At 49.1% G+C, this 17,754-nt stretch overlaps 1 protein-coding gene across 7 annotated transcripts in view; it reads right to left on the bottom strand.

Moving 5' to 3' along the window:
* Pc (pyruvate carboxylase) overlaps nt 1–17,754 on the bottom strand; it is a 99,085-nt gene that overhangs the window by 11,171 nt on the left and 70,160 nt on the right. For 4 of the 7 annotated variants that reach the window (XM_006230691.5, NM_012744.3, XM_063281278.1 and 1 more), the window contains 9 exons: nt 8,051–8,186; nt 7,750–7,934; nt 7,409–7,574; nt 7,163–7,308; nt 6,908–7,025; nt 6,576–6,727; nt 5,232–5,350; nt 2,445–2,607; nt 181–363 (listed from right to left, as the gene is read on the bottom strand). In XM_006230691.5, coding sequence (XP_006230753.1) covers nt 181–363; nt 2,445–2,607; nt 5,232–5,350; nt 6,576–6,727; nt 6,908–7,025; nt 7,163–7,308; nt 7,409–7,574; nt 7,750–7,934; nt 8,051–8,186 — 1,368 coding nt within the window. Of the gene's footprint in view, nt 1–180; nt 364–2,444; nt 2,608–5,231; nt 5,351–6,575; nt 6,728–6,907; nt 7,026–7,162; nt 7,309–7,408; nt 7,575–7,749; nt 7,935–8,050; nt 8,187–12,349; nt 12,459–14,987; nt 15,126–17,754 lie in introns of those variants that run through there. The other 3 variants (XM_063281274.1, XM_006230692.5, XM_063281280.1) reach the window with 3 other exon arrangements.

Here is a 17,754-nt window from a genome sequence, read left to right as displayed (position 1 = left end):
TCCGTACTCAGAGACCCAGTAGGGCCCTGGCACCGGTAGCCTGAGTCCAGTCAGAAATGATTACTGTGTCACTGAGACTGAAAGCCACCTCAATAAAAGTAAAGCAAGAACAAGACACCACACTGCCCCTCAGTAACACTTAACCAAAAGGGCCCCCTGAGGGCAAATGCAATCTCTCACCTTTACACCTCGGACACGGAACTCCGCCAGGGCTCTGCTCATCTTGGTGGCAGCTGTAGGGTGGTCTTTGCCATGGGCAATGACTTTGACGAGCAGGGAGTCATAGTGGGGGGATATGACAGCTCCCTGGAATGCTGAGGCATTGTCCAGGCGGATGCCCATGCCCTCACCACTCCGGAAAACCTGTGGCCAGAAGGAAGCACAAGTCAGCAGCTGGGATGGAAAGTGGCCCCCAGAGGGCTGAGTTCAAGGGTACCCAGATAGCCCATCACTGACCAGTCAAGTTTCTTCCTACTTCTGTCAACAGAGCCAGGCTCCAACCCTTCTGAGTCCTATCACTCACTCTTGCACTGTAGCAAGAAGGGACAGGGGAGGACAGGCCTGCTGGGCCCCCAGAGCAGCCCAGGTGGGAAGGGCCAGAACCCGTCCTTCGCCACCTGCCTGCCTGCCCTCCCTCCCTGTAGGCCCATTCTGTGTCCCCCATCATCCCAGGAGCAGCATGCAGTGGTTCACTGGAGACACAGCTAAAGTGGAGATGTCCCTGCGCAGATGGCGCTGGGTCAGACACAGATACACAGACCACCGGCCACTAGGAAGGAAAGGAGATTCATAGGCTGACGGACGAAGGGTTCCGCTGGTTTGCTTTTCCTTTTGTTTTTTGAGACAAACCAGCTTTTCTGTAGCCCAGACCAGCCTGAACTTACAATGTAGCCTAGGCTGGCCTTGAACTCATGATGATCCTCTTGCTTCAACCTTCTGAGTGCTGAAATTGCACAACCACACCTAGCTGGGGGGTTTGTTTGTTTGTTTGTTTGGTTTTTGGTTTTTGATGTTGGTGTTTATGGTGTTGGTGTTTAATGTAGAGGGAAGAGGAGGCCTCAGATCTACTCACATTCCCTCTTCCTGAAGGGGAGGGTGGGAAAAAGAGCAGAGGGGGAGGAAGAAACATGCACAGTGAAGGAAATGCATCCAGCTCATCCAGGGAACATGAGAGGCAAACAGAAGAGGAAGAGGAAGCGGCAGACACAGATGTAAGGGTTGGGTGTCTGGGGTAACTTACGTGTGCACACACAGGTCATGACATGCATGACATACCTGCATGGGGCAGGTAGGGGATCTGAAGTTCACAGAGAAAGTGAGAGAGAGAAGGAGGCCAGAAGGACTGGACTGGGGACACCCTCAGCATCTACCCTTCTGCTGCTAAGGGTACAAGCTGTGTTCAGTAAAGAACTTCATGCAATATTTAAGGGTGGACACTCAACTGTGTGCAGGAACTACCAGCTAAAAATACCCTGTGGTGACCGTCTCGAAAGCCAGCCCCTAGCTGTGAGGTGGAGGTGGAGAGGAACCCTGGTGCGTCAGCTGCTCTTCCCAGCCAAGGGCAGAAGAGCCGGGGCTATAGGGCAGCAACAACCCAACACTGTCCCACGTAGGGACTCAGAAATGAATGCGGGTGGTCAGCTGTAGTGGCCCTTGGGCCCTCAAGGTCATCAGAACTGACCTAGCACACCAACCCTGCCCCATACTTAACCACAATTGTGGGCATTTTGCAGTTCTGGTGTCTGGTTCAATCTCTTATTTGCCATCCTTGTACCCTGGACACCAGTGCCAGCCCTGACTGCCCCAAATCCTGCATCCTCTGACCAGCAGACAGTGCTACTGACATGCAGGGTGACTGAACAGGCTGGAGCCACAGACAGGCCTGGAAGAGACAGAGCCACAGACAGGCATAGAAGAGACAGAGCCACAGACGGGCATGGAAGAGACAGGCAGCCGAACCCAAAGGCTCTAAAACTGACAGGGAAAATGGGCAGGGCTGAGGTAAAGTGCTTCTCAGTCCTTCAGTGCTACCCACCGAGGAGCTCCTTTGCTTACTCCCAAGGGGCCTTCTGCTTCACTCACTCTGCCACCAAAACCCCAACCCTCTGTTCCCCCACAAGGTCCTGCCTCACCAGCTACCCGTCACCTCTGACAGAAGGCAGGGTAGAGATCAGCCACTCTGAGTTTGTCACAATGAGGCTTTGGGTTCCTAGGGCATCAGGACCAAAGCATTACATTTGGGGGCCCACAACAATCCCCTTAGCTGGTCTGTCCCCATTCCCAGGTGACCTGCTGACTTTCTGCTAGGTTTCTGTGGATGTTCTTCCCTTACTCTAAGACAGAACTGGGCCCCTCGGTGATAACCTGGGCACCATGGAAAGGCAGGCAGCAAAGAATCTCAGCCCGGGATGAAGCTAGTGTCACACTTTTGAAATGTCACCTACCTCAATGCGGCCAGTGTCTGGCTGGAAGCTGCGTGCAGGGTCCTCAGTGGTGACCCGACACTGAATGGCACAACCATTGATTCGGATGTTTTCCTGCCGCAGGCCTAGGTCAGGCAGGCTCCGGCCTTCGGACACATGGATCTGAGCATGGACCAGGTCCACACTGCAAATGAGGACATCAGGGAAGGAGGAAGATGAGGTGAGGCAGGGAGGCAGGATCTATGATTCACAGAGCCAGTGCTGTACCCTCTTCTCAGCCCAAGCAGCCTGGAGTCCTCTATCTGGTTGTCCCACAGCCTGCACTGCTTTCCCCAGTGAATCAGGAGAAAACACTCCCTTCTAAGAAGCTTCCAGAAGACAAGTTATCTACCTGCCCTTCGTCCTCCTGATAGCCCCTTCAAACAGTCTGTCTTCTGTTTGTCCATCCTAAGGTCTGAAAACTCCTGACTGCCTGTGACACCAAAATTGGAAGTATAGACAGAGGTTACTATCACAGGGTTGGGACACTCACGGAGCACTGGGGCTACAGTGTGTGTGCAGGCAGACTGCAAAATAGGAATCACAAGGCCAGGCATGTTGGTATGTTATTGTAATCTCAGTATTGATAGGTACATGTAGGAAGATTAGGAGTCCAAGGTCACCCTTGGCTATTTAAAAAGCTTGAGGCCAATGTGGGCCCAAGGGATCCTATCTAAAACAAACAAACAAACAAAACAGAACCAAAAACCAAACAAAGGAAAACAGAGAACTGCATTAGTTGGAAGCTTGCAAGGGTGGACGTGTCAGGACACTATGTTCCTCAGGCACAGGCAGAGCAGAAGGCTCTCCCTGTTTACATGGTTGTGTAAGACTGCCTGAGCTATGGCCACTCTTAAAGATGGTGTCAAATCCAGGTAGACAGCTGTCAGCACAGGCCCTCTCGGTCTAATGTCTCCAAGGCTCATGGCTGTACTGTACTGGCAGACTATCCTCAATACTCAGTGTCACCTGTAAAAGCACAGTGGTAGTAATGGTCACCATGACCCCCTCTCTATAGGTCACCAACACTTGCATGGTGGATCTCCATGGTAGTACTTCCCATCAGAGGAGCTGAGGGTCAGACAGGCCACAGCTAACCTAGCCTGCACATGGCACAAGGCGTGGGGACCCTGATACTGAGCAAGCAAATCTCGGTACAGCAGCACCAGGACGCTGACTAGGGAACAGAGCTGGAGGTCACTGTGACTCCAGCCCTGACTCTAGGGAGTCAGGAGTCAGATCTACAAGACAAAGACAGCCATGTGGGAGGCAGCACCATTAGTCTTGAGTTTGGCCAAGGAGAAAACTGATTGGGAACATTCCACAGGAAAGTGGACTGGTTCAATACTGAAGATTAATACTTAACATAGCTTAAAAATATGTATCCTGGGGCTGGGGATTTAGCTCAGTGGTAGAGCGCTTACCTAGGAAGCGCAAGGCCCTGGGTTCGGTCCCCAGCTCCGAAAAAAAGAACCAAAAAAAAAAAAAATGTATCCTGAAATGATGAAAACTATTCTCATAGTTTATATAAAAAAGTACATTTTCTTTTTAAGTCCATACCCAAAGCCTGTAGGAGAATATGCTGGTATAAATCTTATAGGAAGCTATAGCCTACACTGGGTTTACAGATGTTTATAGACAAACCCTGAACCATAAAAGCCAGAACAGGACACTGTCCACCAGAAAACTAGATAGCTGAATTACTACAGGTGCAGAAGTAGAAGTCTACTGCCACTGAAGATCCTCAGGGAAAGTAACGTCTGGGAATGACTTTCAGCAAACAGCAAGGCTTTTGTTGTTTTGTTCTGTTTTGTTTTGAGATAGGGTCTCTGGCTGTCCTGGAAATCACTACGTAGATAAGGATCGTCAGATCTTCCTGCCTCTGCTGGGATTAAAGGTGTGAGCCACCATGCCTGACCAAATAGCACATTTTAAACATGAATAAAAGTTCTAGAGGCTGAGAGGTGGCTCAGCAGTTAGAGCATTGGCTGCTCCTGCTGAGGACCTCGGTTTGCTTCCCAACATCTACATCCAGCTCACAATCCTCTGAAATCCTAGTTCTGGGGGATCAGATAACCTCCTCTGGCCTCTGTGGGCAAACATACATATATAAAAGCAAAATATATAAATCATTTTTAAAATCTAAGGGGCTGGAGAGAGGACTCAGCAGTTAAGAGCACTGGCTACTGTTCCAGAGGATCTGAGTCCAACTCCTAGCAAGCACATAGCACTCACAAACACCTCTACTTCCACCCTGAGGGATCTCTGCTTTTTCTTCTGCTCTCCACGGGCACTGCATATACACGGCACACAGACACACTGTGGCAAACATTCATCCACAAAAATAAAAATAAACCTCCAAATTTGTTTTAAGTCTATCTAGAACATCAAGAGCATCACACTATACAATAAACAAAGATGGAAAAACACCTCAAGGCTCTGCATGGGCACAGGGGATGCCATGGAGCTGCATGGAAGGCTGGAGAGACTGAGCCCCCTGTGTGGGCTTAGACAGTTCTCTTAATCTCTACCAGACTTGGATTCATCTGAAGAATGGGGTAATGGGACCCTTCTTCACAAGTACAGCCACGAGGGCTCCATGGAGTGCCTGCAGACCCAAATCCTCATTATGAGGGGTGGGTATGCTCTGAGTTGTTCTTATTTCGTATAATAACTTTTTTTGGTGAAGTCCCTAGGCCCACTAAAGTAAAAGCAAGTAAGCCTGGGTTGCTGCCTCCAGAAGCCCATCCCACCCTGCCCTGTGCTCACTCTGTAATCTCCTCAGTGACCGTGTGCTCCACCTGCAGGCGGGAATTGACCTCGATGAAGTAGTGCTTGCCATGCTTGTCCACCAGGAACTCCACAGTGCCTGCATTCTCATAGCCAACCTGCAGGGGTGGCCGGTAAGCAGAGGTTCCCAGAGTCAGAGCTGTGCCACACAAGCCTGCCCACCACACAGCTTGTGGCAATCCAGCCACCTACCATCAGCTCCCCTGCAGTGGCCATGACCCAGAATACACCTCCACCCCTACTCTGCACATGCTCAAGGATCCCTGGAAGCTACTAAGGCCAGGCTACACCCAGCCATCTTGGTGAAGGCATCCGGTAACCACCTTTCACTGCTGCTTTCCCAGCAGCCTCCTTGGCCCATGTCCAAATCTCTTCCAGCCTCTCAGACCTGCAGTCCTGGGCTTCTCAGCCCACTTCTTCACTGCAGAAGGGTTTTCAGGAAGTGTCCTCCCGTGCTACTCTGCCATCATCCTCATTCTGGCCATCACCTCAAGCGATGTCACTTGAGGATGAGCAATGGAGTCACTAAACATGGACTGCAGCCCTGCTTTCATTCTGCTCTGGCCCTCCCTGAATAACACACTCATTCCCTGGGGTCTGACCCGGTATGATTGGTCACAGACTAAGGCCAAGGTAAGGTTGCTCCTCTGAGGCAACCCCAGCTCCACCAGACCTCACATTGCTGAGCCTTGTCTCAGAACCCACTGTCTATACCTCTTCTGAACCCTGGCTTCCTGCACTGAAGTCATGGGGACTCAAACCTGGGACAGTGTGATATACATGAGGGGTGGGTACAGGAGGTAACTTGCTACTATGGCACGAGCTTCTAGGCCAGTCAGAGGCAAGTCATTGCTTATAGATACAGCTCCCGCCTCTACACCCCAGGATCCACCCCACCAGCTGGTCAGAGACTGGTGGAGACACCTTGATAAGGAAATAGATTGTGCTTCAGTTGAGGTTAGAAGCCAGTGAGGAGGACACGCCTTAACTCTGCCAGAATCTAAGGACTCTTATTTTCTTTACAGTGACCAGGGCGAGCCGGTGCCACAAAAAAGTTAGCCTGTATAGCCAGAGTAGGAAAAAATGACAAGGACACTTCCTCTTGACCAAGCCTCTCTATTGTCACCGAGCATCAAATCTGCTATCACCTCTTCCAGCCTCGTGCGGAGGTCTGCACCCTTCTCCCCTGCCCAGGGCCTACCTCCTTCTCTCAGCAGACTGTCCACAGGGAGTTTCCAAACCCTCAAGCCATGAGACAATCTGGGCAGAGGTAGTAAGAAAGCTTGCAAAAATGGGTTTATGTCCCTAGGAACATGCCCTCACCTGCTTGGCAAGTTTGACAGAGTCACTGGTGAGGCGTGACCGAAGTTGGGGGTCCAGGTGGGTAGCAGGGGCAATCTCTACCACCTTCTGGTGCCGCCGCTGGATGGAGCAGTCCCGCTCATACAAGTGCAAGATGTTCCCATATTGGTCCCCTGGGCATACAAGAAACTGGATTCAGCCTTTCCTAGAATCCAAGGGCCTCCTATATACCCTCTGACCCCTGGGGCACTATGGCTACTTAGCCACCTGACTCCTGCTCTGTCCCTGGAAAGGCTGTCCCAAAGGTTGCTACTGTAAACCAGAGAGATCTAGGCTTCTCCTGTTTTACTCACCTAGGATCTGCACCTCAATGTGTCTTGGCTTCTCAATGAATTTCTCCACAAACAATGCCCCATTCCCAAAGGCTGCCAAGGCCTCAGAGTAGGCCCGGGTGTAATTCTCTTCCAGCTCCTAGGAATACAGACAAGGCTGGGCAGACATGGGACCAGCTCTTTGCCCTCTGCAGACAGCTCTGTACACTTCCCAGAGACCACCACAGGGGCTGCCGCCCAGCACCGAGACCTTAGCATATGTGCTGCCCTGCTTACCTCGTAGCTATGCACAACCCTCATGCCACGGCCCCCACCTCCATAGGCAGCCTTGAAGATAATAGGGAAACCATAGGTGTTAGAGAACTCGTGTGCCTCATGCAGGGAATTGATGGGGGAATTAGTGCCAGGGACCACTGGAACGCCTGTTGGGAGAGGACAGGGGATCTCTGTAACAGGCTGAATCCTGACCACATCTTGTCACAGGCCCCTCCCTGCGAGCCCCTGGGAGGAACTGCATGTCACCTGCAGCAATGGCAATGGCCCGGGCTTCCACCTTGTCTCCCATCTTGCGGACCACCTCTGGGCTTGGACCAATGAATCGGACTCCAGCATCTTGGCAGGCCTGGGCAAAGTCTGCTCTCTCTGAGAGGAACCCATAGCCAGGGTGCACAGCATCTACACCATTCTCCTGCAAGGGGCAAGAGAAATGCCTGGGTACCTTCCTCTTTCTCTTTTTCCTTGCTGGGGTCTACCTCCCTCCCCTTGTACACATATTCTGCTGATGGGTGTGGGTGCAGGGCACAGCACAAGATCCTGCCCAGCCTCAGGAAACCATGGCATCTCCTAGGCCAAGCTGACTCTACCTTGGCCACCTTAATGATGTCTGGAATGTGCAGGTAGGCTTGCACAGGAGCCAGCCCACGGCCAATAAGGTAGGCTTCATCAGCTTTCTGCCGGTGCATCTGGCCTGTGTCCTGCTCCGAGTAGACAGCCACTGTGCGGATACCCAGCTCTGTGCAGGCACGAAACACTCGGATGGCAATCTCACCTAGGACAAACAGGGTGAGCAGTTAGACGCCTGGGTCCTGAGACAAAGGAGACCAGCAGGGCAGGGTGAGGAGAAGAGGCCAGGCTAGGTAGATCCTAAATCCTGGTAGTATTTACCTCTGTTGGCCACCATTACTTTCTTGATGGGCTTGTACTCCAGACGCCGGACATTTGGGGAGGCAACGGGGGCTGTGGAGGATCGGCGGACACCCAGGAGCCTCAGGCCCCCTCGAACTGTTTGGAACTTCAGCATCTGAGGAGGGGAAATCAGAGTCCAGGTTAGAGAGGCTAGGCACAGAGCACCCTGCATCTGGAAAGAGAAAGGAAAGAGAAAGAGGGGGACCCTAACCCTCAGAAGACAACAAAGAAGACAGGTTTTGTCTGTGGTGGAGCTGTGGAGAGCAAGTGGACCTACCCAATGCAGCTCAGCTCAGCATCCTCACTCTCAGCACGGTGCTTACAGTTTGGAGGCCACACAGCGTCCTGTGCAGGCATGATGTGCACACATCGGGACGCTATGTGCTCAGGCTCACTATCCTCATTCTCCACTGACATCCAATATGGACTTCTTTCACGTGTTGATCCTGTCAACCTGCTCTCTCAGAAGTCAGCCTTGGCTCTCAGTTCAAACAGAGGCCTGAACCTTCCTTCTACTGAGGAATATTAAGTAAAATATTCATCACAGCCAGACACAGCGACTGAAGAGGTTGGTCTCAGAGACATACATATGCTTTGGGATCCCACTGACCAGACGTCCTAAAGTGGTTATGATGGTGGGATGGGGCTGAAGGAGAAGCAGAGAGGGGTACTGTTCTAAGCTGACAGTAGGATGAGGAGTTGTATTTAACAAGGACAAAGTTTCAGTCTACAATGTGAAAAGAACTTTGTAGATGGTGGTAGAATGGCTTTAGTGGACTTAATGACACTAAACCGTGCACTCTGGTCAAGATAAGAAATCTGCCATGGTGTACTATACAGCAACTTATTTTTTAAAATCAACTGAAGACAACTTACATACCACAAAACAGAATCCATAGCTAACTACCACTTTATAAACTAAAGATGCAGCAGGATGCCATGGTTCACAACTGTAATCCCAGCCATTCAGGAAGCTGAGGCAGAAGAATTGCTGAGGTTGAGGCTATCCTCGGCTACATAGTGAGTTTCTTGCTGAAGTTGAGGCTATCCTCGGCTACATAGTGAGTTTCTGGACAGCTTGAATTATAATGTGAATTCTATCCCTACTCCCTCAAAAAAAAAAAAACCTAAAGAGTGGGGAGAAGGGAGAAATGGATGAGGTAGAGAAGAAAGAGGAGAGATCCAGGAAAGAAGGAAAAAGCAAAGCAGGGCTCACATCTACATTCGGCCTCTACCCACACACGCAAGCATGGACAGTCCTACTGGTCACTGCCTCCTTCAGAGGCTGAGGAGAGACACAGAGCCTCTGACTAGGGTGGGGGCCATGAGATCAGGCTGGAGTCAGGAAGATGCAGGGAAACTACAGACTACATTCACTATGAGGTCCACTGAGTTGGGGACTGATGGGTCAACACAGCAAGACTATAGAGAGAAAAGCAGCGTCAGGAGTGAAGGAAGCTCATAGATAGGGAGCAAAGGGAGAAAACCCGGCATTATGATGACAGAGAATATATAAATCCTGGGTGAGAATACTGTAGAATAGAAAAGGCCCAGGCCTGTACCTTTGGGCTTGACTAAGAGGAAGAGCCAGCTATCTAAGAGCACAGAGGAGACCCAGGAACACTGCTGAGCCGGGAGCATGCGCTGGGAAAGTGGGGGTCACCTTGCTAAGCCCAAGTGAGTGTGTGTGTAGAGGAGTCATCTTGCTAGGCTCCAGGTTTTCTAAAATAGCTTATGTCTTGACCTTATCACAGTTGCCGTGTCTTATCTGATTGGGCTATAAACCCTATAGCAGCTATATGTTCTCTTTTCTTCTTTATGTTTCATGGAGCCCAGGCTGGCATCAAACTCCATAGGAGCTCAAGATGACCATGAACTCCTGGACCTTGAGAGCTCCCACTTTCCAAGCTGGGACTACAGCAATGCATGACCACATTTGGCTGCAACCATGATTTTTGTTGTTGTTGTTGTTGTTGTTGTTGTTGTTGTTGTTGTTGTGTTGTGTTGTTTTGTTTTGATTTTAGAGACAAGGTTTCTCTTTTTATCCCTGGCCATCTTAGAACTGGCTCTGTAGACCAGGCTGACCTTGAACTCAAACATCTGCCTCCCTCTGCATCTGGAGTAAAGGCGTCCACTACCACTGATCAGTGGAATGATACTTTTCTTTTTCATGTATGTCCCATAATAAAAGTTTAACTTAGAAATTGCAAACAGTAAGAGATTAACAGGAATTAATAATCAATAGAAGCATAACAAACGCGGTGACACAGCTATGAGAATGTCATCTCAGGTCTTGCTGCGGATTGTAGCAACTCAGCATATTTTCTTCTCCCTGGGAACTTAAGAACTTTCACCTTTTCACTTAGAGAAAGCAGAGAGCTTCCCCTGGCAAATCTCCACCCCACCTTGGAGCTGAGGACTGAACCCAGGGCCTTGTGCTTGCTAGACAAGCGCTCTACCACTGAGCTAAATCCCCAACCCCAGCCCCTGGCAAATCTTATCAGCCAGCCTCACTTCCCTTCTGCTTTGGGGCCACAGAAGTAAAATACGACCTACATACAAACAGTTCCACTGAATTCAATGATAACTGAGACACTACTAACCAACTAGCAAACAGGTAGCAAATACCGGGTAGAGATTCTGAACAAAAGTATAATTCTTGATTTGGGTGGTAGAACTTGGAGGCTGCAAGACTTTGTTATACACCCAGAACAGCATACCACCTAAAACGTAAGACTTGTTTATTTCCAGAACTTTCTATTTATTACTTTTGGACCTTAATTTGCCATGGGTGACTGAACTAAGAAAAGAGGAATTGGTGGATCCTAATGTTAACACAGTGTGGACAAACTGGGCCAACATGTCATTGACTAAGAGATGGTGTATCAGCAGCACTAAATGACATCATTGGTGCCTCCTGAAGCCATCCACTTCAGGAGGATGGAAGCCACACTCCTACAAGGTCCTGCCTCAGATACATATCCTGGGTTTAACTAAAGCCTAATTTTCATATTTTAGCCAATGGGTCACACACACAATTTTTTATTCCTTCAAATATGTTAAATCAATGTTTCAAAATTAATGCTTCAAATATGTGAAAGATGTTAGGTATTGCGGCACAAGCCTTTAATCCCAGCACTCAGAAGGCAGAGGCAGGTGAATCTCTGTGAGTTTGAAGCCAGTCTGGTCTACCGAGCGAGTTCTAGAACAGCCAGAACTATGTGAGAGACTCTGTCTCAAACAATAACAACGACGACAACAAAAGCCCAAATATGTAAATTCCATATGAGACATGGACTGGAGAATCAGTTTAGATGAAAGGAAACCAAAAAGAGCTAAATGCACATAGGCGCTGACTGGACTTCTGTGGCCAGCGAGGGCACAGGTCACAAAGGGAGCACAGATAGAGTTAAACAGTCTGTAAGCGACACAGCATGGTGCTGACGCTCACCCACTCCTGAGCTTGCTGCTGGTCTGTGGTAAGGAGGAAGCACTGACAGCAACAAAAAGCCCAACACTTGAGGTTTTCCCTCCAAACATCTGGATACTGAAATAGAGCCAGGTGCCACCCTTGGTTGTAACGTCACAGCAGCTTCATAAAAGATGTCTAACTGAGAAGACACACGGGCCCCGGAAGCCCTGTTCAAATCTATCCAGAGCCTTCAGGCCAGGCCACTAATGCACTGAATAATCTCAGCACCTCATAGCCTGAGAAAGGGGGTCAAGAGTTCAAGGCCAGTCGAAGCTACAACTGAAAACACTTCTTCATTTTTGAGACTAAATCTTGTTATAATATAGCTTAGGCTCACTTGAATTTACTATGTAATCCCCCTGCATCAACTTCCCAAAGGCTGAGATTACAGGTGTGTACCACCACACCTAGCTTTAAAACAAAACAGAAGCTTCTACAATACAAAAAGTACATTGAAAGCTGGGAGAGAAAGTGTTGGGGGAATTTGAGGAGAGTAGAGGGGGAGCAGAATGGATATGATCAAGATAAGTTGTATAAATATATTAAATGTCAAAAAATAAAGTTATGATTCCTTTTAAAATAAATGTAGGCCTCCTGTTCCTTGCTGGGTTATCTCTGTTCCAGGAATCCAGAATTTCCATATTCTGAAACAGAGACTGAGATGTGTATATGAGGTGTTCAAAACATCGCCATTTACAACACCAAACAACAGAAGGGATTTAAAGGCTGACTGCATGGGTGTGTACAACATGGAAGGTGTTTAGGATACAACGTGAAGCCAAGAAAATTAGATAAACTATATATACCGTCTCATGAAGTTTCTTCCTGAAACAAGGGTGACAACAGGTGAGATCATGCCAGGGGACCGCCTCATTGCCAGATTGGTGCAGTGTGCTTGCCTCCTCCTCTATGTACCTAATATTTCCATATACAGAAATCTGCATGTTTTATCTATCCAATGGAAGCACATTATTTTCTAAGATAATAACTACACTTATTGCCGCATTAGAAATGAAAATAAATGTAAGAAGCTGTAAAAACATGCAACTTCAGAATGATGACGAAGCAATGCAGCCACCCACTAAAGGTTAAAATGGCTCCCCTGCGTGAGGGGAGGGGCACAAGGACTATAAACACGGTGGTCATCAGTGGCCAGATCACAGTCAGCATCTGCCACCTGGAACTTATGTATCAACGACTGGGTCCTGATTACCATGTAACCATCAGTACAGGTGAGAAGCCATCAGCAATTGGCTTAAGTCTCTATGGGCACACAGGTTTACAAATGCAAGCCTGAATCCCAGACTGGCAGGCTGTGTTGAAGGAGATCCCCACTTCACCATCCTTAAACACACTCTCCTGCTGTTTGGTTTTCTTTGACTGAGGAGTATTTTTTTCTACAATATTAGTTTTCTTCAATTTTAATTTGTCAAAATTCTCCACGTAGATAAGTCTGGCTTATCATTCACTCATATTGACTACTTGCTCCAAGGTATGTTCCAGGACGCCAACAGGTCCAACTGTGGCTGGCTCAGGACCAGGCTGGGGCACATTATTTATAATTAGAAGAGAAAATGGGACTGTCAAGATAACTCAGCTGGTAAAAGTGTTTGTTGCCAAATTTGATGACCTGAGTTTAATCCCAGGAATCCACGTTGGGAAGAGAGAACCTTACAAACACATTGTGGCTAAATAAATATAAAAGAAGATTAAAAAAAAAAACTTTAAACACAAGCTACACTTGTAATACCAGTTCTTGGGAAGCTGAGGCAGGAGGACAATTGTAAGTTCAAGGCTGAACTACAAAGAAGACTATTTCTTGATAGTCTCCTACTTGCTACCAACACTACTTTTAAAAAAGGGAAGAAGGAAAGAAGGAGGGGTAGCGATGAAAGGCAGAGCTGTACCAAGAGCAGGACATAACCTTTCATGCTTGTTTTCCCACCTACTACCCAGCTGGGCCCGTCCCGTCTGTGGAAGCCCTCCTAGCTGGCATCCAGGTTCTCAAACCTGGGAGGTTTCAGGCTATTTCTGAGGAGGCCCTGCCCATTTCTCACTTGGTTGGCTTCACCTTGCCAGTACTTGAACACTTGACTCTCATCCTGTGAGTAAACAGGCCATTTTGCTGCCGTGCCCCATCTCTCACAACACAGATTCCCCATTCCCTTCTCCAGATAAAGAGTCTTCCTTAGACTGGCAGCTGTGAGTTCCTGGAAGGCTGACTCTCCCCACCCCCTTGACCCTGCCCCCCCCAACAGAGAGAGAGAGAGAGAGAGAGAGAGACAGAGACAGAGACAGAGACAGAGACAGAGACAGAGACAGAGACAGAGAGACAGACTTGATGTGAGTCCCCATAAATGATCTTGGTGGCCCAGTGATTCTTTGGCAAGCCCAATTCACAAAGAACCTGGGGTCAAGAACACTATGGAGAGAAAGAAGCCCCTCTCAGCCCTCATATCCCTGCAGAGGGCAGCAAAAGTAGGTCTGAACCTAAGACCTGAGAAATGAGTTACTGGAGAGCAGGGCTGGCAGCAAACCTGCACACAATTACAGGCAGAAAATGGCAAAACCCTTTTGGATGGAGTCAAAGCAGAGGCAAGTGGGAGTAGCCCCCACCCCTAGAACTGGTGGGGGCCAGGAGACCGAGTGTTAGCCTGCCCTAAGCCTGCCCAGCTAGGCCTTGCTCTCCCTTTCCTAGCACTGTGGTTTGGCAGCTCTGAAGCCCAGTTTCCTCATCTGTAAATTCAGGTGCCACTTCCTTCCAGCCCGGATAGGTCATCCCAGGACCAACTGAGACCGACCTGAAAGAACTAAGTCTTGGGTAACGAATGCCAGCTGTTGTCACTGTCTCACTGACTTTTCTTCCTCCCACATTAATGCAAGGATATAGAAGAAATCCTCCCAATCTCCCCAGAGCCCTATACAGATCATACCAGCATCTCCACACATACATATACATATATGTGTGTGCAACACATGCATGTGTACACACCAAGGTCCTCTTGCTAACTGCCCCAAGGCAGAGCCTTTCTCTCTATGTAGAGGTAGTATGGATCCTTCTATATACCAATCTCTCTGAGGTTTTCTGAGTAGAATATTGATATGAGCCACAGCAAGACACACACACACACACACACACAGAGAGAGAGAGAGAGAGAGAGAGAGAGAGAGAGAGAGACAGAGAGACAGAGACAGAGACAGAGACAGAGAAACAGAGACAGACAGACACAGAGAGACAGAGAGAGACAGAGATAGAGAAACAGAGAAAGACAAAGACAGAGACAGCGACACACACACACAGAGAGAGAGAGACAGAGAAACAGAGAGAGAGAGAGAGAGAGAGAGAGAGAGAGAGAGAGAAAGACTAGTCCTCTAGCACACAGCATGCTTTCGTCACATGTTAAAACCTAGCCTAGCAGTTGATTCAGATTTATAAGGCCATACCTGTTCTGGAACAATTACCTTGTACCAGCAGCCAAACACCTAATCGTGCTGCACACAGAGGACGTGTTAGAGGATCCACAGGCAGCAACTGCTCCACCCGAGGTCATTGGCCGCAGAATACAAAGTTCTCCAGCACTAGACTGCTGGAGGCCTGGGCTGTAGCCAAGGCTGAAATCAGGGGAAGGGGCGCCGCCTCCTGAGGCCATCAAGGGCCACTGGCTGCCTAGGAGGGCCGGACCAGAGAGGCGGGGCAGTGGGTCATGCAGAAAGTAGATGAGCAGTGGCCTAGAGCCTGTTCCCTGGGCCCTCAGAGATATGCAGGATTACAAGCCAATATCTGCTAGAAAGCAGCTGAAGACTTTTGTGGTGGATTTTGGACATGCTTCCACTTGAAGTTAAGGCAGAAAAACGTCACTCAGAACGTAGAATGGTACCTAGACAGGTTGCTTGGGAGGGACTGTGCCAGACATGATGGAGGGCAAGGGTCACATTACCCTGAAGGTTGGTTCACTACTACAATCACAGGAGGCCTCTGCTGCAATCAGCCTTTCCCCTAATTCACTGCCAGACACAATTCAAGGCCTTGCTGTCACAGACAAGAGAACACACCACTCTGTTCCTGAAGCATCTCCACTGCTAATCTAGCCTTTCTTTCCCTCACTGAATCCCACTGCCCTCACAGGCCTGTACTGAGGACGTATCAGCCAGGGAAACCTGCTGCAGGACAGTTGTGGACCCACTGATCACTGTCCCATTAGAGGCCCTCACAGATGCTGTGACAGCTCTCTTAAGCTCGAGGGTCTGAGAAGGAAGCAGACAAGGTTGGCCAAGCTACACCTGAGCACACTCTAAAGGCTGAAGGGGCGAAACCCTCTGTACAACTCAGGGGGTCATAAAGCTTGGGGATCAGGAGGGAGAGAAGCAGAGGACCTAAAGCGGTAAGAAGACTGGGCAACTGAAGAGTGTGATTCCCTCCAGGCCACACAGAATCCCTGCTTTGGGCACTAAACTCGATCTGTCCAAGCTCAAGTCCTGGCATCCTAATGTGACCATCCTCACAGCATGTCTCTTAGAAGGTGTTTCCAGATACAGCCCTTCAGGCTGGCACTGTTCCAGATGTCTCCTGTCACCCAAATGATAGCATGCAGAGAGGAGTAGGGGGAATGGGAGGCAGGCTCCCATTAGCAGCACAGTACCCTATTAGGGGAGTACTTGGTCAGATGGTTATCCTAAAGTCCTCATAGTTGACAACGGTTGAGACTCCAATTTAAATCCTCTGAGGGAAAGCACTCCTACTTAGTAACATCAGTAAGCCTGAAACTTCCAAAGAGTGGCTTTCAACCTACATGGGAGAAGCACTCTGATCCCACAGGCACAGCAACCGGCCCAGAGCACATGCCTCAAGAGGCTCCATACTGTCTTCCTTGCTTGTGTGACACACAAGCAGAACTCCTTTCCTGCCCACAGAGATGGGGGAGATGGCAAAAGTACAAGGAACCCACTACTCCCCAAAGATCCTTCATCCCATGCTCCTCTCCAGAACGCCAGCAACCTGAAGAGGGCTGTTTGTTATTTTCTGCAAATGCTGGCTAACAGATCCCATTCTTGCCTCAGGCTGTGCATTAAAAACAGGGAAGTCAGACTGCTGTGACTGTCACTGAGGATGTGTAAATAACTCCTCTCCAGCAAGAGTGAGCCACCGTGAAGCAATGGGCATCTAGTGTGCCTGTTTCTCTCTTGCTACTCAAGGCAGCTCCAGGAAACTTTTCACCTCTTCCTGCTTCAGTTTTCTCCAACACTGATCTATGAACTCAGCATTCCCCCTTCCAGAGAGAAAAACCATGGAGCCGAGATGGTGCCTACAACAGAATGCCAGATGAGGCAGGGCAAAGGTCCCAGCATCACAGGAGTGAGGTCTGTGGCACTGCCCACGTGGATTCTACAGTGAAAACAAAAATAAGCCAAGCTCCCAAGGTCAGCAGGTGATTCTACAGGGTCCTCTCCTGAAGGGGCTCTGCAGTGCTTTAGGATTAACTAACAACAGACAAGCTGGAGTACGCTTATGCTTCCCTCCAGAGTGGGAGCTCTGAACTGACAGGCATTAAGTCCCCACTATGGGACTTTCATCAGAAATATGGGGCAACAGGTAATTAAACACTGAAAATACCCAAACTAGACAACCTATGATTAAAACAAAAACCCGGGGTTGGGGATTTAGCTCAGTGGTAGAGTGCTTGCCTAGCAAGCGCAAGGCCCTGGGTTCGATCCCCAGCTCAGAAAAAAAAGAAAAAAGTAAAACAAAAACCCTCCAGACCTCCATCAACTCAAGACCTCCATCAACACCCTGTGCTGAACAGCAGCAGGGACAGCAAAAGTGCAAGTGGTCACGTGCTCCAGATATGCTAAGGAAGTTTCAATTTGCCAATAAGTCATCAAACGTCCCTAGAAATTCTACTCCTTCAGACCTGAACTATATCTTGCAGGCTGCCTCCTGCAACCAGAAGCAGCACAGAATTCCATGTCAGGGCAGTTTGGGTCCAGATAATCTGGCTACTATACTGCCAAAGAGATGTGCTTGCAGATAGAGCAGCCTGGTTGGGAAACAGGGCAGGAAGCCCTGTAAGTGCTGCAGTCAAGAGGCAGGCCCTAGAATGTTCCTTCTAGAACATGCCGGCTTTGATCTTAACTATATCTACTTTCACAGAGTAGGTAGCAGAGGAGTCGCAGGCAACATCCTGCAGGCCAGGCACTGGTAGCCAGCGGTCTT

The sequence above is a fragment of the Rattus norvegicus genome, chromosome 1, assembly GCF_036323735.1.
Source record: "Rattus norvegicus strain BN/NHsdMcwi chromosome 1, GRCr8, whole genome shotgun sequence".
NCBI lineage: Eukaryota > Metazoa > Chordata > Mammalia > Rodentia > Muridae > Rattus > Rattus norvegicus.
Note: the sequence above shows the minus strand (reverse complement) of the source record. Positions and strands in the feature narration are given on the sequence as shown.